The sequence below is a fragment of the Sycon ciliatum genome, chromosome 11 (genome assembly GCF_964019385.1).
Source record: "Sycon ciliatum chromosome 11, ocSycCili1.1, whole genome shotgun sequence".
Lineage (NCBI taxonomy): Eukaryota > Metazoa > Porifera > Calcarea > Leucosolenida > Sycettidae > Sycon > Sycon ciliatum.
The window spans coordinates 17,794,806-17,817,998 of record NC_088653.1 but is presented as its reverse complement, the minus strand read 5'-3'; the positions used below and the strand labels follow the sequence as shown (position 1 = coordinate 17,817,998).

General features: G+C 47.3%; 1 protein-coding gene and 2 long non-coding RNA genes across 4 annotated transcripts in view; all 3 read left to right on the top strand.

The window, feature by feature from the left end:
* Nucleotides 1–4,758, top strand: part of LOC135827652 (uncharacterized) — a 38,760-nt gene extending 34,002 nt beyond the window's left edge. For both annotated transcript variants that reach the window (XR_010555521.1, XR_010555520.1), the window contains exons 2-3: nucleotides 3,905–4,189; nucleotides 4,651–4,758. This is a non-coding gene — a long non-coding RNA (uncharacterized LOC135827652). The remainder of the gene's footprint in view (nucleotides 1–3,904; nucleotides 4,190–4,650) is intronic.
* A 1,653-nt stretch (nucleotides 4,759–6,411) lies between these two features.
* LOC135827151 (hemicentin-1-like) lies at nucleotides 6,412–22,615 on the top strand. The gene is made up of 6 exons (XM_065339677.1): nucleotides 6,412–6,598; nucleotides 7,119–7,409; nucleotides 8,866–9,150; nucleotides 19,019–19,303; nucleotides 20,530–20,814; nucleotides 22,602–22,615. Exons 1-6 carry the CDS (start codon nucleotides 6,412–6,414, stop codon nucleotides 22,613–22,615), a joined length of 1,347 nt encoding a protein of 448 aa, XP_065195749.1.
* Nucleotides 10,047–15,226, top strand: LOC135827762 (uncharacterized). The gene is made up of 4 exons (XR_010555549.1): nucleotides 10,047–10,186; nucleotides 12,479–12,769; nucleotides 13,939–14,223; nucleotides 14,972–15,226. It is a non-coding gene; the product is annotated as an uncharacterized LOC135827762 (long non-coding RNA).
* Nucleotides 22,616–23,193: the final 578 nt, after the last annotated feature.

Genomic DNA, 23,193 nt, shown 5'->3' with positions numbered 1-23,193 from the left:
TGAACAGCACTTTATGTGTTTACCATTTCTGAAGAAATGGTCAGGCCTACCTCGATGCCGAAACTCTGCCATTCTTTTGTTGGCAGTCGCAAACGCTTCGACTTATGCCTCCACTACCTTCCTACGGTGTGTAAAAAGTGCCAGTCAATCAAATGGCACATTCTTCGATCGAGTGGGGACGCGCGCATGAGGGCGCTGTACACTCTGCGTCGGAGTAAGGATGCGAAGCTGACGAAGCGTATGCGGCGATAACAGAGCTGGAGTGTGCAGAGGCATCAGTAGGTTCAGGGACTCTCCGTCCACAGTCATCGTCAAGTCATCGTGCAGGGTTGGGTGCTCGTGCTCCGAAGCAGCATTCCAAACCCCCGAGGAAGGATCTCCTTCAAACATTTAAGGAGATCAACACGCAGGAGCAGATTTTGAGGCTGAAGGCTCTTCAGGTGGAAGGTAAGTGGTTGGAGTGGACATCGGTGATGTGGCAGGATCTTTCGTGGAAATCCCTTTTGTACGGTGGTACTGGTAAGGATTTGAAATTTCTTCTCCCGTCAACCCTGGACGTGCTACCTTCTCCGATGAACCTACACCATTGGGGAAACACGGTAGTGGTTCCGTACTGTAGTTTGTGCCGTGCCTGGGCCTGTACTACGCGTCACGTGCCTGGCGCTTGTCGTGTAGCGCTGGACCAGGGACATTACACCTGGAGGCCCGACAACGTACTCGGGGTCATCGTCAGGAACATGCGTGAGGAGATTCGAATCCGCGCTGCTGCAAACACCGTACAAACCGAAAATTCAAATGAGCTTGACTTCATATCGTTGTGCAAGGCGGGAGAGAAGTCAGTTCGCGTTCAGCCCAGACGAAAGTTGGTTACGACTGATCTCCTGTCAGCAGCCTCAGACTGGAAACTAATTACTTCTTGTTGACTCAGTTAGTGCAATGATTTCTTTCCCTAGCCGTGTTGCACTTACCACCCAAAGACCAGATATAGTTCTGTACTCTACGAGTCGTAGGATTGTATTCTGGATGGAGTTGACAGTTTGTGCTGAGGACGGATTCAGTGTCAGTAACTCGCGGAAGGACAGGCGGTATGAGGATCTGGCCGATCAATGCCGAGCAAACGGGTGGCAGGTCGTTTCTTTTTTGGTTGAGGTAGGTGTACGTGCTTTCATCCCGGACTCTCTTCTGAGGGCTCTGAAAGCGCTTGGGTTTTCTAATCGAAGAATAAAAATTATTTGTAATTTGTGCAGTAAGACGTCTCTGCGAAGCAGCTACATAATCTTGTTGCGACGTCAACAAAAATACTGGTCGGAAGATCCACTTTTCTGAGGTACTGTATGTGGGGCTCCGTTTATTGAGGTGCGTTGAAATTTATTCTCTTTCTCTTATTATTATTTTCTTTTCTATAATTTCCCCATATGAGTTCCTATCAGTTGCTGTGAACACCTTGAGTGTAGAGCGTTGAACTGGGTTCTTAATCCACCATACCCAGTTCGCAAGGCTGGGCGGGGTTGTGAGCAGGCTCTCATTTCATCTTTTCTTATTATTTCTTGTTATTTCTGCTTTTCATCTCATTACAAAAATTCTGCGCATTTTTTCTCCATCTGCGCGTAAAATCTAGACTGACAACCTGCTTGTTAAATCATGCACCTGCTTTCAGGCGTAAAAACCTGTTGTAGAGGTCTCAGTCCTCATTTGTTAGACTTACCTGTCTTTATAAATGTAACTTACTCTCTCTCTCTCGCTCTCTCTCTCTCTCTCTCTCTCTCTCTCTCTCTCTCTCTCTCGCTCTCTCTCTCTCTCTCTCTCTCTGTCTCTGTCTCTGTCTCTGTCGCTCACCCTCTCTCTGTCTCTGTCTCTCTCTCTCTCTCTCTCTCTCTCTCTCTCTCTCTCTCTCTCTCTCTCTCTCTCTCTCTCTCTCTCTCTCTCTCTCTCTCTCTCTCTCTCTCTGTGTGTGTGTTTCTGTCTCTATCTCTGTCTCTGTCTCTGTGTGTGTGTGTGTCTCTCTCTTTCTCTCTCTCTCTCTCTCTCTCTCTCTCTCTCTCTCTCTCTCTCTCTCTCTCTACCTATCTCTCTCTCTCTCCTCTCTCTCTCTCTCTCTCTCTCTCTCTCTCTCTCTCTCTCTCTCTCTCTCTCATCCATGCTTTTATATGACCGAAATGGTGCTTTCAGTGACATTTTGCATACAAATTCCCATCTAGTAGGGCGCAGTCACCCAGTTTCAGTGCAAAGCCTTCGATACAGTCTGGCACCCGGGGCTTTTGGCCAAGCTTCGTGGATCATTTACTGTAGACGGCAATCCCCTGTTTTGGCTGACATCTTACCTAACTGGGCGAACGCAGTACGTCACGGTACGTGGGACGTCCTCAGCCGACACAACAGTACTATCCGGAGTTCCCCAGGGTTCCATCCTCGGCCCCCTTCTTTTTATCTTATACGTCAATGATCTGCCCGCAGCTGCCCCGGGCACATCACTTTTCGCAGACGACACAACACTCCTACGGGCATCTCCTAACATTACTGGCCTGATGAGTAACCTAGCTAACGGGATTCAAAGAGTAATTTCCTGGATGTCGTCTTGGCGGTTATCGCCCAATCTGTCTAAAACTAAAATCCTGCTCTTTCCTTCTCAGCCCGATGTTCCGCCCCTCCTCCATCCCACTTTCCCCCAGCCTATAGTCATAGTCTCCAGCCATAAGCATCTTCGCATTTTCATTGACTCTAATCTTTCATGGGAACCCCACATCGATTACATATGTAAACGATCAAGTTCATCTTTAGGAATCCTCTCTTCTCACTGTTACCATCTCCCAATCTCTTGTAAACTCCTCTTTTACTCAGCTTACCTACGCCCCATTTTTGATTATGCAGATACTGCTTGGGCTGGAATTTCCACAACCCGTGCTGCCAAGCTCAAAATTCACCACAAAAAAAGTTCTCAAAATCATCCTCAAAACCCCGCATGCGCCCATCTTCCATCCTTTATGCCCTTCATGACACTACCCCTTTTGTCTAAGAGACGTAATTCACATCTTTTCACCCTTATCCATTCTCTCAAACTCAATCTGTGTCCACCTCACCTCCACTGTTTCAACTGGTTCTCTTCCCGTAGCACGAGAAACTCCCTTTACTTCCCGAACCTAAGTCCTCCTTTCTACTTCACTCTCCCTTTTCACTGCGTACTCTGCGTGGATGGCACTTCCCCAAGAACCTAAGGACCTTTCTTCCCTCCGCCTTTTTAAAAGCCTTGTTGCGCCTTGACTTTGATCTTGTGTTTCTCATTTTGTTGCAATCACAGCTTATCTTCCTTGTTCTTCTCCTCCCCTTCTCCCTTCCTTGCCGTGGTTGGCTAACACCCTCTCTCTTTGCATTGGCCGGTGTTCTCACTGTGCTATGAGATGCTGTAATTAATAAATAAATGAATAAAGTGCGCGAGTTCGATTGAGATTCAAGTAGGAAGGGAGCGTCTCAGCTTCCTCGACCACGACCATTCGACTCAGAAAACCGAAGACTACAACTGGTGAAATTTTGATTTTAGCCTTAACTTCCCTAGGCTCTGCCCACCCAATTCTGCCTCACTTCTTCTCCTTTCTTACACTATTATTTCTTATTGGCCACTGGCTATCGTGAGAATAAAGATTTGAAACAACCCCCTCCCTTCCTCTGAAACGAACACAGCCCGGTCGATTTGCGATTTTGCCTCACACCCTCTCCACCCCCCCCCCCCCCCAACGAATCATGGTCGTTTCAGGGACAACAAAAAAACTTTTGCGACGACCCCTAAGGTTTGAGGGTAGCACTGAGATCATTCTGTTTCCGGCGTAATGTCATTCCTCCCCAGCACCACCCGTTGTGGATACGATCTTATTCTTATTCTTTTTCCACTTTGTTTTTCATCCTTCCCCAGTGCCACCAATCGTGGACACGTTCTCAGCCATAAACACCACCAGACTGCTAGGTGAAAATGCCACCTTCCACGTCACCCTGAAACATACACCCAATCCAATGCCAGACATCACATGGACGCACGACGGATCTCCGATCAACACAAGCTCCCACAGAATGCAATTGTCCAGTAGTGGCTTGTCCTTGACACTGACGAATTTGCTGCCCCGGGACAGGGGAGTCTACAAAATCTTGATGAGCAACTCCGAAGGAAGTGACAACCGGACGTTCTCCATGGATATTCTGTGTACGTGTCAATATTTGCTGACCTAGATACTGTCTAGATGTCTCTCTGTTAACCTTTCTGCCCCCCCCCCTCCTGAACATAACTACCTGCCTGCCTGTGCTGCTGTTGTTGTAGCTAGGCAAACAAACGGGAATCCTTGGCCAGTGATCTCCTGGTCCTACGCACACAAACTCACGCACTCTCTCACTCTCCTTTCCTCCCTATCTCTCTTTTTCTGTCCCTCTATGTCTATCTGTCTGTCTGTCTCCCTCTCTCTCTGTCTCTCTGAAGGTCTTTTTCTTACTCTCTCTCTCTATATCTCTCTCTCTCTCTCTCTCTCCCTCTATCCCTGTGTTTCTCTATCCCTGTGTGTGTGTGTGTGTGTGTGTGTGTGTGTGTGTGTCTCTCTCTCTCTCTCTCTCTCTCTCTCTCTCTCTCTCTCTCTCTCTCTCTCATCAATGTTCTCTTTCTCCCCTTTGCAGTTCCTCCAGTCGTCTTACATAACTCTGTGTTGAACAATACCAGACAACTTGGAGACAATATCACCTTCACGATCTACCTGACCCAATCATCGAATCCATCCCCAAACTTGTTTGTCTTCCACAATCACATCCCTCTCAGCCAAACATTATACAGGAGAGATTTTTCCAGAACCAAAGATATTTTTATGGTAACAAGAATTCATTTGAAAGTTTCCGATGGTGGCTTGTATACATGTGTCGTGAATAACACCCAAGGTTCAGACAGGGTCACGTTTCGTCTAGATGTTCAGGGTAAGTTCCGAGATTGGTATGTCTGCATTCTCCAGTCTACTGCTGAGTATGGTGGTGCATTTGGCGCCGTGTATGTGTGTGTGTGTGTATATGTGTATGTGTATGTGTATGTGTATGTGTGTGTGTGTGTGTGTGTGTTTGTGTGTGTGTGTTTGTGTGTGTGTGTGTTGTGCGTGTTGTGCATGTGTTTGTGTGTGCAGGGGTGGGGAGGGGGGGGGGGGGGAGGGGGGAGGGAGGTGAAGACCAAGTGACACTTTGTTATTATCATTCTATTTCCACTTTGTTTTTCATTCCTCCCCAGCACCACCCGTTGTGGACACATTCTCAGCCTTAAACACCACCAGATTGCTCGGTGAAAATGCCACCTTCTCCGTCACCCTGAAACACACACCCAATCCAATGCCAGCTATAGTATGGCTGCACAATGGATCCCTAATCAACACACGCTCAGACAGAACGCAATTGTCGAGCAGTGGCTTGTCGTTGACACTGAAAAATCTGTTACCCGCGGACGGGGGAGTTTACACCATCTTTGTGAACAACTCTCTGGGAACTGCAAATGCAACATTCTCAATGGATATTCTGGGTGGGTGTGTGCTGGTGGTTGTGCCAATTTCTGTCCATCTGTCTCTATCTCAGCTCATCTGTCTCTATCTCAGCCCATCTGTTTCTCTTTCAGCCCATCTGTCTGCCTGCCAGTATGAACCTTCCTGTACGATCTGTCCATCTCTCTATCTGTCCATCTGTCCATCCGTCCAACCATCCATCCGTCCATCCGTCCATCCGTCCATCTCTCTATCTGTCCATCCGTCCGCCCGTCAATCTCTCTATCTGGTCGTCCGTCCATCTGTCCATCCATCTCTCTATCTGTCTGTTCGTCCATATCTTTATCTTTCCGTCCGTCCGTCCGTCCGTCCATCCATCTCTCTATACATCTGTCCATTAATCCCTTGGCTCTGCCCACCCAATTCTTCATCACTCTTTCTCCTTTCTCACACTATTATCTCTTATTGGCCACTGGCTATCGTGAGAATAAAGATTTGAAACAACCCCCTCCCCTCCCTCTGAAACAAACACAGCCTGCTATGCTGGACGACGAAAATCGCATGCATGTACATGTCATATGTACAGTGTCCGTCGATTTGCGATTTTGGCTCACATCCCCTCCCCCCCCCCCCCCAGCCCCCCCCCCCCAACGAATCATGGTCGTTTCAGGGACAAGGAAAAAAAAATTTGCGATGACCCCTAAGGTTTGAGGGTCGCACTGAGATCATTCTGTTACCGGCGTATTGTCATTTCTCCCCAGCACCACCCGTTGTGGATACTTTCTTATTCTCTTTCTATTTCCAATTTGTTTTTCATCCTTCCCCAGTGCCACCAATCGTGGACACTTTCTCAGCCGTAAACACCACCAGACTGCTAGGTGAAAATGCAACCTTCTACGTCACCCTGAAACATACACCCAATCCAATGCCAGACATCACATGGACGCACAACGGATCTCCGATCAACACAAGCTCTCACAGGATGCAATTGTCTAGTAGTGGCTTGTCGTTGACACTGACGAATTTGCTGCCCCGGGACAGGGGAGTCTACAAAGTCTTGATCAGCAACTCCGAAGGAAGTGACAACCGGACGTTCTCCATGGATATTCTGTGTACGTGTCAATGTTTGCTGACCTAGATACTGTCCAAATGTCTCTCTGTTGACCTGTCTGCCCCCCCCCTTCCTGAATATAACTTCCTGCCTACCCGTGCTGCTGTTGTAGGTAAGCAAACAAATGGGAATCCTAGGCCAGTGATCTCCTGGTCCTACGCACACAAACTCACGCTGTCTCCAACTCTCCTTTCCTCCCTGTCTCTATTTTTCTGTCCCTCTGTGTCTATCTGTCTGTCTGTTTGTCTGTCTGTCTCCGTCTCTCTCTGTCTCCCTATGTGTCTTTTTCTTACTCTCTCTCTCTCTCCCTGTGTCTCTCTTTCTCTCTGTCCGCATATGTGTGTGTGTGTTTGTGTGTGTATGTGTGTCTCTCTCTCTATCTTTCTTTCTTTCTCTCTTTCTCTCTGTGTGTGTCCCTGTCTCTGTCTCTGTCTGTCTCTGTCTCTCTCTCTCTCTCTCTCTTTCTCTCTGCGTGTCTCTCTCTCTCTGTCTCGTCAATGTTCTCTTTCCCCCCTTTGCAGTTCCTCCAGTCGTCCTACATAACTCTGTGTTGAACAACACCAGACAACTTGGAGATAATATCACCTTCATGATATCCCTGACCCAATCGTCGAATCCATCCCCAAACTGGTTTGTCTTCCACAATCACATCCCTCTCAGCGAAACATTATACAGGAGTAATATTTCCAGAACCAAAGATATTTTTATGGTAACAAGAAATCATTTGAAAGTGTCCGATGGTGGCTTGTATACATGTGTCGTGAATAACACCCAAGGTTCAGACAGGGTCACGTTTCGTCTAGATGTTCAGGGTAAGTTCCGAGATTGGTATGTCTGGATTCTCCTGTCTACTGCTGAGTATGGTGATGCATTTGGCGCCGTGTGTGTGTGTGTATGTGTATGTGGTTGTGTGTGTGTGTGTGTGTGTGTGTGTGTGTGTGTGTGTGTGTGTGTGTGAGGGTGTGTGTATGTCTGTATGTGTGTGAGGGTGTGTGTGTGTGTGTGTGTGTGTGTGTGTGTGTGTGTGTGTGTGTGTGTGTGTGTGTGTGTGTGTGTGTGTGTGTGTGTGTGTGTGTGTGTGTGTGTGTGTGTGTGTGCGCCAGCTACAGTCCATTCAGAAAAAGATGGGCTCTGGCTCTGGCGAGCTCCCGTATTTGGCGATTTTTCGTGATTTCATTGTACACAGTGCAGTGCTGCGAAATTTGAACTTTGAAAAAGAGTCCAAAAAGGGTACCTGAACTGGGGTTCGAACCCCACAATGCACTGTTGCAGGCAGGGTCAAACGGCCTGGATTTTGATGGTTTTTTCCAATTCAATGCTTCTGGGGCAAAACCTGGCCGATATCCTATTCTTGTTATGGCTTGCTTTTTGGACAAATAGACTTCAGAAACTTAATTGGAAGAGGATTCCATAGGGGATTGCAGAAAGAAATTCTAAAAAAACTCAAAGTTTGACCCATTTATGGCCAAAAGCTAGAAGTCCATCTTTTTCTGAATGGACTGTAGTTCGGTTGGTAGGTACACTTATGCCGGATAGTGTTGTGTCTGTTGCCAACGGGGTCGGCTGCTTGAAGGTGTAATGTTGTACCTACCACCTTTGTTGGTTTCAGGGTTCATATACTTTTTATTTGAAGTATACATACCTTATACATACCTGTTAACCATGGACTACTTCTGGCTAGATCAACTCTTGTGTAATCATGGTGCTAGTGAAGCTTGTATGAGATCCACTCTAATTTAGCCACCCACACTAGTAGCAAGTATTACCTTCACTGGGGGCAGGGGTAATTGCAGTTGGATCCCGGGACGGATATCCTGATGCCGTCAATCCTTTTTCTGCACCTTGTCCTCACCCACTTACTGAGGTGTGGTGAGCCCATAAGTGAGATCATTTTCAAGTCCACCCAGAGTTTTGGGGATTTCAGGGGTGTCAGCCGTTGGGGGCTTCAATAGCCAATTGAGTCATCTTTCCAAGATTCCTTTTGAGTCTCTCCCCCTCTCCCGGGGAGACCCACGTGACCAGTTTCGGCAGTGAGCAACAAGTACAAGTAAGTGTGTGTGTGTGTGTGTGTGTGTGTGTGTGTGTGTGTGTGTGTGTGTGTGTGTGTGTGTGTGTGTGTGTGTGTGTGTGTGTGTGTGTGTGTGTGTGTGCTGTGCGTGTTGTGCGTGTTGTGCGTGTTGTGCGTGTGTGTGTGAGGGGGGGGGGGTGAAGCCCAAGTGACACTTTGTTATTATCATTCTATTTCCACTTTGTTTTATTCCTCCCCAGCACCACCCATTGTGGACACATTCTCAGCCTTAAACACCACCAGAATGCTCGGTGAAAATGCCACCTTCTACGTCACCCTGAAATACACACCCAATCCAATGCCAGCTATAGCATGGATGCACAATGGATCCCTAATCAACACACGCTCAGACAGAATGCAATTGTCGAGCAATGGCTTGTCGTTGACACTGAAAAATCTGTTACCCGCGGACGGGGGAGTTTACACCATCTTTGTGAATAACTCTCTGGGAACTGCAAATGCAACATTCTCCATGGATATTCAGGGTGGGTGTGTGCTGGTGGTTGTGTCAATTTCTGTCCATCTGTCTCTATCTCAGCTCATCTGTCTCTATCTCAGCCCATCTGTTTCTCTTTCAGCCCAACTGTCCGCCTGCCAGTATGAACCTTCCTGTACGATCCGTCCATCCCTCTATCTGTCCATCTGTCCATCCGTCCATCCATCCATCCGTCCATCCGTCCATCTCTCTATCTGTCCATCCGTCCGTCCGTCCTTCTCTCTAACTGATCGTCTGTCTGTACGTTCATTTCTCTATCTGTCTGTTTGTCCATATCTCTATCTTTCCGTCCGTCCGTCCGTCCATCTCTCTATGCATCCATCCATTAATCCCTTGGCTCTGCCCATCCAATTCTTCATCACTCTTTCTCCTTTCTTACACTATTATCTCTTATTGGCCACTGGCTATCGTGAGAATAAAGATTTGAAACAACGCCCTCCCCTTTTTCTGAAACGAACACAGCCTGCTATGCTGGACGACGAAAATCGCATGCATGTACATGTCATATGTACAGTGTCGGTGGATTTGCGATTTTGGCTCACATCCCTCCCCCCCCCCCCCTCCAACGAATCATGGTCGTTTCAGGGACAACAAAAAACTTTTGCGACGACCCCTAAGGTTTAAGGGTTGCACTGGGATCATTCTGTTTCCGGCGTATTGTCATTCCTCCCCAGCACCACCCGTTGTGGATACTTTCTTATTCTTATTCTTTTTCCACTTTGTTTTTCATCCTTCCCCAGTGCCACCAATCGTGGACACGTTCTCAGCCGTAAACACCACCAGACTGCTAGGAGAAAATGCCACCTTCTACGTCACCCTGAAACATACACCAAATCCAATGCCAGACATCACATGGACTCACAACGGATCTCGGATCAACACAAGCTCCCACAGGATGCAATTATCTAGTAGTGGCTTGTCGTTGACACTGACGAATTTGCTGCCCCGGGACAGGGGAGTCTACAAAATCTTGATGAGCAACTCCCAAGGAAATGACAACCGGACGTTCTCCATGGATATTCTGTGTACGTGTCAATGTTTGCTGACCTAGATACTGTCCAGATGTCTCTCTGTTAACCTGTCTGCCCCCCCCCCCCTTCCTGAATATAACTACCTGCCTGCCTGTGCTGCTGTTGTTGTAGCTAGGCAAACAAACGGGAATCCTTGGCCAGTGATCTCCTGGTCCTACGCACACAAACTCACGCACTCTCTCACTCTCCTTTCCTCCCTATCTCTCTTTTTCTGTCCCTCTATGTCTATCTGTCTGTCTGTCTCCCTCTCTCTCTCTGTCTCTCTATGTGTCTTTTTCTTACTCTCTCTCTCTCTCTCTCTCTCCCTGTGTTTCTCTAATTGAGCCAGGGACTATGGATACCGCCCTACGACGTTTGATATCAAAATCAAGTTATGACGTTTCAAAGTCACGCGACTCAAAGTTACGCGAAGCGCAAAACTCGTCACTTTTGTTTTGACAAGACTCCAGAGCTGTCCTCTTGTTCGGTGTTCGGGGAAGGATTCCGAGCTCGAGCGATTGTCGCATAACTCATGAGGCTCCACTTACTGTGATTGATTATGGCTACAACATCTAGTAGACGACGCAGCTCGATTCTGTGTGGAGTCGACTAGTCCCTGATGCGAAGGCGCTTCAATCGGACGACGAGAATTTTTACGGATTCAGCGCTGGCACCCGCAAGTCGTCCGCTAACGATTCCGACACCGATGCTGACAGCGACGACGATGATATGCCACCTAAGAAGAAGAAGTATGGAGTCACAGCAAGCTCGAGACGAGTGCTGCTAGTGTTGTGTCGAAAACGCCAAGCCCCGACAGCGCGGAAATTTCAAACGCGGAGAGTGACACCGACTACTCGGAATTGGATGACGAACCAGATGCCCCCGCACCTGAGCCACCGACGACGGAGCAGGTGAAGCGTGGTCTCCTGTCTTCAGACATACGCGAAGAGAGGCTGTGGATGCAAGTCGAAGAATCATTGGAAAGTCATCCCAGAGCAGTAGCTCGAGGACTACATATTTGAAGTCTCTAAACTGCGAGAATCGAAAAAGCCCTTCAAGTAGTTTGTTCTGGGCGCACTGACTAGAAGCATGCGAAAGTCGATGACTGGTGTTGGTGATCGACCTTTCTATTTCCGCTATCATGTACGTGGCTACGAGCTGTGCAAAGACGTGTTCATGGCAGTTCATGCTGTTGGAAGTCATGTAATGAAGCGCCTTCAAAAAAGGCAAACAAAGGAGTCGTTCAACTGGCACACCATGGCTTGACTGGGAGAACACCAGAGCACTTGGCCATTTCAGCAGACATAGAGCAGGATATAGTGCAGTTTATATAGTCATATGCTAACATGTACGGTCTACCTCAACCCGGGGCGAGGTCGTGATGAGGACCCTCCAGTATACTTACCAGCATCCAAGAACAAGAAGTCTGTACACAACATCTATACCAAGACCGTCACACAGTATTCACCTGTTCATTACAGGTCATTTTGCCACATTTGGAGGAGACAGGCAGCACACATCAAAGTGATGAAGCCAAAGACAGACGTATGCGCACTGTGTGACAATCTGCGGGACAAAATTTGTGTCGCCCGTACAGAGGAAGAGACGGAATGTAGTGTCCAGGCCCTGCGTTCGCACATATCACTAGCACAAGAGGAGCGGCAGTACTACCGGGATTTAGTGGACGGCGCGCAGGCGTCCCTGGATGACGCTGAGGGCATAGTTCACTATACATTTCAACTGCCTAACTAGCAAGAATGAAGATATACAAAGAACATTACAAAACTGTGCGCATAAATTTGCTCTATATCGCTTAATTTATATGCCATTATTAACCCTTTGTGTACGGACTGTACAACTTTCGATCCCCTGATTAGGCACTTTTTACCACCGCAGATCAACTCGAAATTTTGTTTGAGCACATTACCATGCCATACCAACATTTTGAGAGAAAAAAAATTTCGCCAAAAAGTGCCATAGGGTGGTTTCTGTAGTCCCTGGCTCATCTATCTGTCTGCATATGTGTGTGTGTGTGTCTCTCGCTCTCGCTCTCTATCTATCTATCTATCTTTCTTTCTCTCTCTTTCTCTGTCTCTGTCTCTGTCTCTCTCTCTCTCTCTCTCTCTCTCTCTCTCTCTCTCTCTCTCTCTCTCTCTCTCTCTCTCTCTCTCTCTCTGCATGTCTCTCTCCCTCTCTCTCTCTCTCTTTCTCTCTCTCTCTCTCTCTCTCTCTCTCTCTCTCTCTCTCTCTCTCTCTCTCTCTCTCTCTCTCTCTCTCTCGTCAATGTTCTCTTTCCCGCCTTTGCAGTTCCTCCAGTCGTCTTACATAACTCTGTGCTGAACAACACCAGACAACTTGGAGATAATATCACCTTCATGATCTACCTGACCCAATCCTCAAATCCATCCCCAAACTGGTTTGTCTTCCACAATCACATCCCTCTCAGCGAAACATTATACAGGAGTAATTTTTCCAGAACCAAAGATCTTTTTATGGTAACAAGAATTCATTTGAAAGTGTCCGATGGTGGCTTGTATACATGTGTCGTGAATAACACCCAAGGTTCAGACAGGGTCACGTTTCGTCTAGATGTTCAGGGTAAGTTCCGAGATTGGTATGTCTGCATTCTCCAGTCTACTGCTGAGTATGGTGATGCATTTATTTTTATTTTTACAAAGACCACTTAATGCCAAACATGAGATGCAGCTAGGGGAAGCACGCACAACCTGAATTGTGGCAGTGGTGGTGAGGTTTTTGGCGCCGTGTGTGTGTGTGTATGTGTGTGTGTGTGTGTGTGTGTGTGTGTGTGTGTGTGTGTGAGGGTGTGTGTATGTCTGTATGTGTGTGAGGGTGTGTGTGTGTGTGTGTGTGTGTATGTGTGTGTGTGTGTGTGTGTGTGTGTGTGTGTGTGTGTGTGTGTGTGTGTGTGTGTAACTGTGTGTGTGTGTGTGTGTGTGTGTGTGTGTGTGTGTGTGTGTGTGTGTGTGTGTGTGAGGGTGTGTGTATGTCTGTATGTGTGTGAGGGTGTGTGTGTGTGTGTGTATGTGTGTGTGTGTGTGTGTGTGTGTGTGTGTATGTGTGTGTGTGTGTGTGTGTGTGTGTGTGTGTGTGCCAGCTAGTTCGGTTGGTAGGTACACTTATGCCGGATAGTGTTTGGTCTGTTGCCAACGGGCTCGGCTGCTTGAAGGTGTAATGTTGTACCTACCACCTTTGTTGGTTTCAGGGTTCATATACTTTTTATTTGAAGTATACATACCTGTTAACCATGGACTTCTTCTGGCTAGATCAACTCTTGTGTAATCATGGTGCTAGTGAAGCTTGTATGAGATCCACTCTAATTTAGCCACTAGTAGCAAGTATTATCTTCACTGGGGGCAAGGGTAACTGCAGTTGGATCCCGGGACGGATATACTGATGCCGTCAATCCTTTTTCTGCACCTTGTCCTCACCCACTTACTGAGGTGTGGTGAGCCCATAAGTGAGATCATTTTCAAGTCCACCCAGAGTTCTGGGGATTTCAGGGGTGTCGGCCGTTGGGCGCTTCAATAGCCAATTGAGTCATTTTTCCAAGATTCCTTTCGAGTCTCTCTCCCCTCTCCCGGGAAGACCCACGTGACCAGTTTTGGCAGTGAGCAACAAGTACCAGTACAAGTAATTCTGTGTGTGTTGTGCGTGTTGTGCGTGTGTGTGTGTGGGGGGGGGGGGTGAAGCCCAAGTGACACTTTGCTATTATCATTTTATTTCCACTTTGTTTTATTCTTCCCCAGCACCACCCATTGTGGACACATTCTCAGCCTTAAACACCACCAGACTGCTCGGTGAAAATGCCACCTTCTCCGTCACCCTGAAATACACACCCAATCCAATGCCAGCTATAGTATGGATGCACAATGGATCCCTAATCAACACACGCTCAGACAGAACGCAATTGTCGAGCAATGGCTTGTCGTTGACACTGAAAAATCTGTTACCCGCGGACGGGGGAGTTTACACCATCTTTGTGAACAACTCTCTGGGAACTACAAATGCAACATTCTCCATGGATATTCGGGGTGGGTGTGTGCTGGTGGTTGCGTCAATTTCTGTCCATCTGTCTCTATCTCAGCTCATCTGTCTCTATCTCAGCCCATCTGTTTCTCTTTCAGCCCAACTGTCCGCCTGCCAGTATGAACCTTCCTGTACGATCCGTCCATCCCTCTATCTGTCCATCTGTGCATCCGTCCATCCATCCATCCGTCCATCCATCCATCTCTCTATCTGTCCATCCGTCCGTCCGTCCCTCTCTCTAACTGTTCGTCCGTCTGTACGTTCATTTCTCTATCTGTCTGTTTGTCCATATCTCTATCTTTCCGTCCGTCCGTCCGTCCATCTCTCTATACATCCATCCATTAACCCCTAGGCCCTGGCCACCCAATTCTACCTCACTCTTTCTCCTTTCTTACACTATTGTCTCTTATTGCCCACTGGCTATCGTGAGAATAAAGATTTGAAACAAACCCCTCCCCTCCCTCTGAAACGAACACAGCCTGCTATGCTGGGCGACGAAAATCGCATGCATGTACATGTCATATGTACAGTGTCGGTGGATTTGCGATTTTGGCTCACACCCCCTCCCCCCCCCCCCCACGAATCATGGTCATTTCAGGGACAACAAAAAAACTTTTGCGATGCCCCCTAAGGTTTGAGGGTCGCACTGAGATTATTCTGTTTCCGGCTTATTGTCATTCCTCCCCAGCACCACCCGTTGTGGAAATGTTCTTATTCCTAATCTATTTCCACTTTGTTTTCATCCTTCCCCAGTGCCACCAATCGTGGACACGTTCTCAGCCGTAAACACCACCAGACTGCTAGGTGAAAATGCCACCTTCTACGTCACCCTGAAACATACACCAAATCCAATGCCAGACATCACATGGACTCACAAAGGATCTCCGATCAACACAAGCTCCCACAGGATGCGATTGTCCAGTAGTGGCTTGTCGTTGACACTGACGAATTTGCTGCCTCTGGACAGGGGAGTCTACAAAATCCTGATGAGCAACTCCGAAGGAAGTGACAACCTGACGTTCTCCATGGATATTCTGTGTACGTGTCAATGTTTCCTGACCTAGATACTGTCCAGATGTCTCTCAGTTAACCTGTCTGCCCCCCCCCTTCCTGAACATAACTACCTGCCTGCCTGTGCCTGTTGTAGCTAGGCAAACAAAGGGGAATCCTTGGCAAGCGGTCTTCCGGTCCTACACACAAACTCACGCACTCTCTCACTCTCCTTTCCTCCCTATCTCTCTTTTTCTGTCCCTCTCTGTCTATCTGTCTGCCTCCCTCTCTCTCTCTGTCTTTTTCTTACTCTCTCTCTCCTTCTCTTCCTGTGTTTCTCTATCCCTCTATCCGCATATGTGTGTGTATGTCTCTGTCTCTGTCTCTCTGTCTCTCTCTCTCTCTCTCTCTCTCTCTCTCTCTCTCTCTCTCTCTCTCTGTCTCTCTCTGTCTCTATGTCTCTGTCTCTCTCTCTCTCTCTCTCTCTCTCTCTCTCTCTCTCTATCTATCTCTCTCTTTCTCTCTCTCTCTCTCTCTCTGTCTCTCTCTGTCTCTCTCTCTCTCACTCTCTCCCTCTCTCTGTCTCTCTGTCTCTCTCTCTGTCTCTCTGTCTGTCTCTCTCTCTTTTGTCAATGTTGTCTTTCTCCCCTTTGCAGTTCCTCCAGTCGTCTTACATAACTCTGTGCTGAACAACACCAGACAACTTGGAGATAATATCACCTTCATGATCTACCTGACCCAATTATCGAATCCATCCCCAAACTGGTTTATCTTCCACAATTACATCCCTCTCAGCGAAACATTATACAGGAGAGATTTTTCCAGAACCAAAGATATTTTTATGGTAACAAGAAATCATTTGAAAGTGTCCGATGGTGGCTTGTATACATGTGTGGTGAATAACACCCAAGGTTCAGACAGGGTCACGTTTCGTCTAGATGTTCAGGGTAAGTTCCGAGATTGGTTTAACTGCATTCTCCAGTCTACTGCAGAGTATGGTGATGCATTTGGCGCCGTGTGTGTGTGTGTGTGTGTGTGTGTCTGTGTGTCTGTGTGTGTGTCTGTGTGTCTGTGTGTGTGTCTGTGTTTGTGTGTGTACATGTATGTGTGTGTGTGTGTGTGTGTGTGTGTGTGTGTGTGTGTGTGTGTGTGTGTGTGTGTGTGTGTGTGTGTGTGTGTGTGTGTGTGTGTGTGTGTGTGTGTGTGTGTGTGTGTGTGTGTGTGTGTGTGTGTGTGTGTGTGTGTGTGTGTGTGTGTGTGTGTGTGTGCAGTAGTATGTGCAGTCGATTTCCAATCGAGAGGTTGCGGGTTCAATTCCCGACAATTATGGTCGCACACGTCTTTCTTCTCTTTCTCGGACTCTCCCTGACTTTTCTTTCATTCTCTTGGGTGGTTACCAACAGCCAGTGTATGCCGGAGTATGTGGTGTGGTTTGTGTGAAGAAAAAAAATGGAAAAATGAAAGAATGGGGATTCACTGGCCAGAAAAGTCACTTCAAACAGCTGTGGTGTGAATACCAGGCTAAAAATAGCGGCGGTTAATTCATCAGCCTTGCAAGCTGTTGAATGGTGTAATCCCAGCACAAGTTGCTATGTCTAACATAGCTGTTCGCTATCATCGCTTCCGCGATGGGCATGTCTGAGGTGAGGTCTGACCTGTGTGTGTGTGTGTGTGTTTGTGAAAAAAAATAGGGATTCACTGGCCAGAAAAAGTCACTTCAAACAGCTGTGTGGTGGATACCAGGCTACAAATAGTGGCGGTCAAGTCATCAGCCTTGCAAGCTGTTGAATGGTGTAATCCCAGCACAAGTTGCTATGTCTAACATAGCTGTTCGCTATCATCGCTCCCGCGATGGGCATGTCTGAGGTTGTGTGTGTATGTGTGTGTGTTGTGCGTGTTGTGCGTGTGTGGGGGGGGGGGGGGGGAGGGAGGTGAAGCCCAAGTGACTCTGTGTAATTATCATTCTATTTCCACTTTGTTTTTCATTCCTCCCAGCACCACCCGTTGTGGACACATTCTCAGCTTTAAACACCACCAGACTGCTCGGTGAAAATGCCACCTTCTCCGTCACCCTGAAATACACACCCAATCCAATGCCAGCTATAGTATGGATGCACAATGGATCCCTAATCAACACACGCTCAGACAGAACGCAATTGTCGAGCAATGGCTTGTCGTTGACACTGAAAAATCTGTTACCCGCGGACCGGGGAGTTTACACCATCTTTGTGAATAGTTCTCTGGGAACTGCAAATGCAACATTCTCCATGGATATTCAGGGTGGGTGTGTACTGGTGGTTGCATCAATTTCTGTCCATCTGTCTCTATATCAGCTCACCTGTCTCTATCTCAGCCCATTTGTTTCTCTTTCAGCCCATCTGTCCGCCTGCCAGTATGAACCTTCCTGTACGATCCGCCCATCTCTCTATCTGTCCATCCGTCCATCCATCCATCCGTCCATCCGTCCATCCATCCATCCGTCCATCCGTCCATCTCTCTATCTGTCCATCCGTCCGTCCGTCAATCTCTCTATTTGTTCGTCCGTCCGTCTGTCCATCCATCTCTTGATCTGTCTGTCAGTCCATCTTTCTATCTTTCTTTCTTTCCATCCGTCCGTCCGTCCGTCCATCTCTCTGTACATCTGTCTGTCCGTCCATCTCTTTATATTATGTCCGTCCGTCTGTCATCCATCTACCTATCTGTCCATCAATCCGTCCGTCCATCTCTCTATCTGTTCATGTGTCTGTCTGTCCGTCTCTCTATCTGTCCATCCATCTGTCCATCTGTCTGTCTTCCCGTCCGTCTGTTCGTCCATCTCTCTATCTGTCCGTCAGTCTGTCCGTCCATCTCTCTATATTTCCGTCCATCAGTCCGTTCTTTATCTGCCTGTCCGTTTGTCCATCCATATCTGTATCTGTCCGTCCGTCCGTCCATCCGACCATCTCTCTGTCTGTCTGTCTGTCTGTCTGTCTGTATGTCTGCCTGCCGACCTGTCTGAATTCAGACTGGAGAACAGAACTGAGCTCAGGCTCTTCGCAAGCTACATTTCTTTTTTTTCTTTTTATAGGTTCCACGTGTGCTTTCATTGCCTTCGTTTCAGGTGGTTGCAGCGAAGCAACTATCCAGCTGTGTGTACATGAAGATGATGCGAACCCGTGCAAAACTCCGGAAATGTTGCTTGTACGGAGACTAACATTAGGCCTGCTTGTCACATGGATGGCATTTTTGTCTCCAGGAACTTTTTCCATGAGTATGAAATGAACATTCAATGTATACATGTAATCCCCTGGAGCATTTCTGCACTGGCGGGAACCGTTTTTCATTGGTCCGGCCACATCATGACCTTGGGTATTTTATTTGTATGAAATGGCTGGTACACATGACCACCTCCGCAGTAAACACGTGCTGGAGGCCAAGAAGTTGGTTCGGCAATGACCGGACCAACTGGACCGATTCCGACACGTCTGTAGTTTTGGCCCAGTTATCGTCGATTGTTTGAGGGAAAGCTGTGTGACACTAAAGGGCCATCCAAGGTTACCAATACTAGTTTCAAAACAAGTGTCTTCGTTTGGGGATGGGGAGGGCTTTAAGGAGTTTTGAAATCAATTATTAAATGTACACGGAAAATGCCCAGTTACATATGGGTGCCGAAGATTGAAATCAACATTTTGTTGGACTGCGTTTTGCCTACAGAAAGGGTGGGTGGGTGGGTGGGGGTTTCATAATACTTCAACAAGTTGTTTCGCAAAACAATCGGTAACCCAGGACGGCCACTAACTTTGTTTCCTTGGTGTATTCCTTTCTCTCCAGTTCCTCCAGTTGTGTACATGACCTCAACCCTGAACAGCACGAAACAAATGAATGAAAACATCTCGTTCTCCGTCACCCTGCGGCACACACCCAATCCACTGCCGACCATCACATGGCTGCACAATGGATCACCAATCAACCTCAGTGCGAGCAGAATGCAATTGTCTAGTGATAGTTTGTCGTTGAACTTGACACATCTAGGGATCTCCGACGCTGGATGGTATATTTTCTCGATAAGAAACACCATAGGAACAGAAGTAGTGAAGTTCTTCCTGGATGTTCAAGGTATGTTCTGAGATAGCTACGTTTCCCACGCCCTCGGTCTGGTTATGATATCTGTTGATCTGTTCTTTTTTATTTGTCTGTCTCTCCGTCTGTCTCTGTGTCTCTCTGTCTCTCTGTCTTTCTGTTAGTCTATCTTTCTGTCTGTCTGTCTGTCTGTCTGTCTGTCTGTCTGTCTGTCTGTCTGTCTGTCTGTCTGTCTGTCTGTCTGTCTGTCTGTCTGTCTGTCTGTCTGTCTGTTGATCTGTCTGTCTGTCTGTCTTTCTGTAGTAGTCTATCTATCTGTCTGTCTGTCTTTTTGTCAGTCTGCCGGCCTTTTTGTCCGTGTCTATGTGTGTGTCTGTATGTTGTCGGATTGGCATACCGTATTTTCCGGAGTATAGTGCGCACTTTAGATGTGCTATTTTAGGCCCTAAATCGCAGGTGCGCACTGTGTTCCGAATATGAAATGCATGTGCTTCAATGAAGATTGAAGTTTGTGCGTATTTTTGCTGGCTTTTGGGGCGCCATGCGTACGGAAACGTGCCGAAATGCAAATACCAACATGTTGGGAATTTCAGCGGGTTTTAGGCACGTACCAGCCTACATACCGGTCACTTTGACTGGCGGGGTCAAAACATTACTACTCGAAGGTGTCGCATGTGCTAAATACGACTTGGATTGCTGTTTTTTGTGATCAGATCAGTGCTCCCAAAGCTTCAACGGGCGATTCACAATACAACTTTCTGCGACGCGACACACGATTTGCGACAGTTGCGACAAGAAACTGTTTGTCGCGAGCTGTCGCAAGCAATCGCAAGGCACCTGTCGCAGAAGCTGAAGAAAATTCAACTTTTGCGAGATGCTACACGCGACATACACAAATGGAGTACAGTTTTGACCCTGGGTGCACGTGCAGTGCACGTGCATAGTACTACTTGTGCATGAGGATGTCACAAACATGAAGAATATTGTGAACCGTGTGTCGCTATCGCAGCTCATCGCATGTGTCGCAAGTCGCATGTGGCGTCGCAATAAGTTGTATTGTGAATCGGCCTTTAGGCTACATCACGATTCAGGTTGTGCGTGCTTCCCCTAGCTGCATCTCATGTTTGGCATTTAAGTGGTCTTTGTACAAAAGAAAGAAAAAAGATTAGTGTTCCCAGAGCTTGAAAGCTACATGAGATTAGTGTTCTGTGGGTTGTAAGCCGAACTTACCTGATCTCCTATGCCTTCTCTTCTTCCTCCAGTTCCTCCAGTTGTGGACACGTTCGCAACCCTGAACAGTACGAAAGAGTTCAGCGAAAACATCTCGTTTTACGTTACCCTGACACGTGCACCGAATCCACTGCCGACCATCACATGGCTGCACAATGGATTGCCAATCAACAAAAGTGGGAGCAAAATGCAATTGTCCAGCAATATTTTGTCATTGAACTTGACAGATCTAGCGGTGTCCGACACTGGATTTTATACAGTCTTGATCAACAACACCTTAGGATCAGAGAAAGTGATGTTCTTCCTGGAAGTTCAAGGTATGTTCTGAAATTGCTTTGCTTCTTGTGTGTGCCAGTCTGTGTGTCTGCACATGTGTATGACTGTCGGTATGTCTGTCTGTCTATTGGACTGTCTGTGTGTCTGCATATCTGTATGAACATCGGTGTGTCTGCCCGCCTGTTGGACTATCTGTGTGTCTGCCTGTCGGTGTGTCTGTCTGTCTGTGTTTCTGTTGGTCTGTGTGTCTGTTGATCTGTCTGTGTATCTGTGTGTATCTGTGTGTGTGTGTGTGTGTGAGTGTGTGTGTATGTGTGTCTGTGTGTGTATGTGTGTCTGTCTGTTGGTCTGTACATCCTCCGCTTTGTCTGTAGTTTTGATTACACTTGTCCGTCTGTTTTCCACTTGTCTGTCACCTTCTTTGCATATGATTCCATCCTTTCTCCCGTCGGCCAGTCTTTGTACCAGGTACTGTAAAAGCCAAACCTCAAATAGGAGCAACATGTTGTCAGCTCTTCCCTGTCGATGAAAGAAAACGGTAGTCCAAATGAAGTTAGCACTACTGAAGTAGTACATTACTGAGGTGTGTACTGCCAAAGCAGTTTTCGGTATCAGTGACTTGTGTTCTGTTACATTGCGCTTGTAAATTCGGTGTGCTTTCTCTCTCTCTCTCTCACTCTCTCTCTCTCTTTCTCTCTCTCTCACTCTTTCTCTCTCTCTCTATCTCTTTCTCTCGCTCTCTCTCCCTCGCTCTTTATCTCTCTCTCTCTCTCTCTCTCTCTCTCTCTCTCTCTCTCTCTCGTATGTGGGCTCCGTTTATTGAGGTGCGTTGAAATATATTCTCTTTATCTTATTATTTCTTGTCTATATTTCCTCATATGATTTCCTATCAGTTGCTGTGAACACATTGAGTGGAGAGCGCTTGCTCGAGCGTTGAACCGGGTTCTTAATCCACCATACCCAGTTCGCAAGGCTGGGCGGGGTTGTGAGCAGGCTTTCATTTAATCTTTTCTTATTATTTCTTATCATTTCTGCTTTTCATCGAATTACCAAAATTCTGCGCATTTTTTCTCCACCTGCGCATAAAATCTAGACTGACAACCGGCTTGTTAAATCATGCACCTGCTTTCAGGCGTAAAAACCCTGTTGTAGAGGTCTCAGTCCTCATTTGTTAGACTTACCTGTCTATATAAATGTAACTTACTCTCTCTCTCTCTCTCTCTCTCTCCCTCTCTCTCTCTCTCTCTCTCTCTCTCTCTCTCTCCCTAGCTCCTCGGATTGTGGACACATTCTCAACCCTGAACAGTACCAAGCTAGCGGGCGAAAACGTCACGTTTTACGTCACTCTGAGGATTGCCACCAACCCATGGCCGTCCGTCACGTGGACACACAACGGATCACCTGTCAATAGATCAACTGTTGGTTTACAACAGGACAAGAATAATTTCTCATTCACTATCACTGACTTGAGGATACAAGATGGTGGAGTGTACATGATCTCTCTGAAAAATACTCCAGGATCAGTGAATGTCACATTTTCCCTGGAGGTTCATGGTAGGCTTCATGATTTGTACATATCTGTGGCGGAGTTGTGTGTGTGTGTATGTGTGTGTGTGTGTGCACATGCGTGCGAGTGTGTGTGTGTGTGTGTGTGTGTGTGTGTGTGTGTATGTGTGTGTGTACTGGTTGAGTACTGGTGGTGGCAGTCAATTTTTTTCTTCAGACTTTTCCCGTTTGTCTCCCTCAAACCAGTTAATATAGTATGTGTATATGCGTCTGTGTTTCCGTGTCTGTGTTTATGCCATGTGGTGTGGTGTTGCGAGTCCAGAATTGGATAATTAAATTTAAAATCCACCCGAGTCTGGGGATTTCAGGGGGTGTTGGTCATTGGGCAGTTCAATAACCGATTACATCTTCTCTTCAAGACCCTGCCTCTCTCTTTGTCTCCCTCTCTCTCTCTCTCTCTCTCTCTCTCTCTCTCTCTCTCTCTCTCTCTCTCTCTCTTTCTTTCTCTCCCTCTCTGTCTCTCATTCTCCCTCTCTGTCTCTCATTCTCCCTCTCTCTGTCTCTTATTCTCCCTCTCTGTCTCTCACTCTCTCTTTCTTTTTTCTCTCTCTCTGTCTCTCTCTCTCTCTGTCTCCCTCTCTCTCTCTCTCTCTCTCTCTCTCTCTCTCTCTCTCTCTCTCTCTCTCCCTCTGTCTCTCTCTCTCTCTCTCTCTCTCTCTCTCTCTCTCTCTCTCTTCTCTCTCTCTCTTCCCACCACAGCTCTACCAGTATTTGAGACACCAGTCAGTTATGTGGATGAAGGTAAAGATGTCACCATGCACTGCAGTGTTAGTAGTATTCCAGCTGTTGAGGATCTCTACTGGATTGAACGGGATACTGGACGGCGACTAGACTCCACAAACTCTGCTGATGTA

Bases quoted from the DNA above. Each gene is read 5' to 3' on its own strand.
- LOC135827151 (XM_065339677.1), top strand. From the start codon at position 6,412: ATGCCAGACATCACATGGACGCACAACGGATCTCCGATCAACACAAGC. The intron at 6,599-7,118 runs GTACGTGTCAAT...CCCCCTTTGCAG, and splicing joins GTTCTCCATGGATATTCTGT to TTCCTCCAGTCGTCCTACAT. The intron at 19,304-20,529 runs GTATGTTCTGAG...TTCTTCCTCCAG, and splicing joins GTTCTTCCTGGATGTTCAAG to TTCCTCCAGTTGTGGACACG.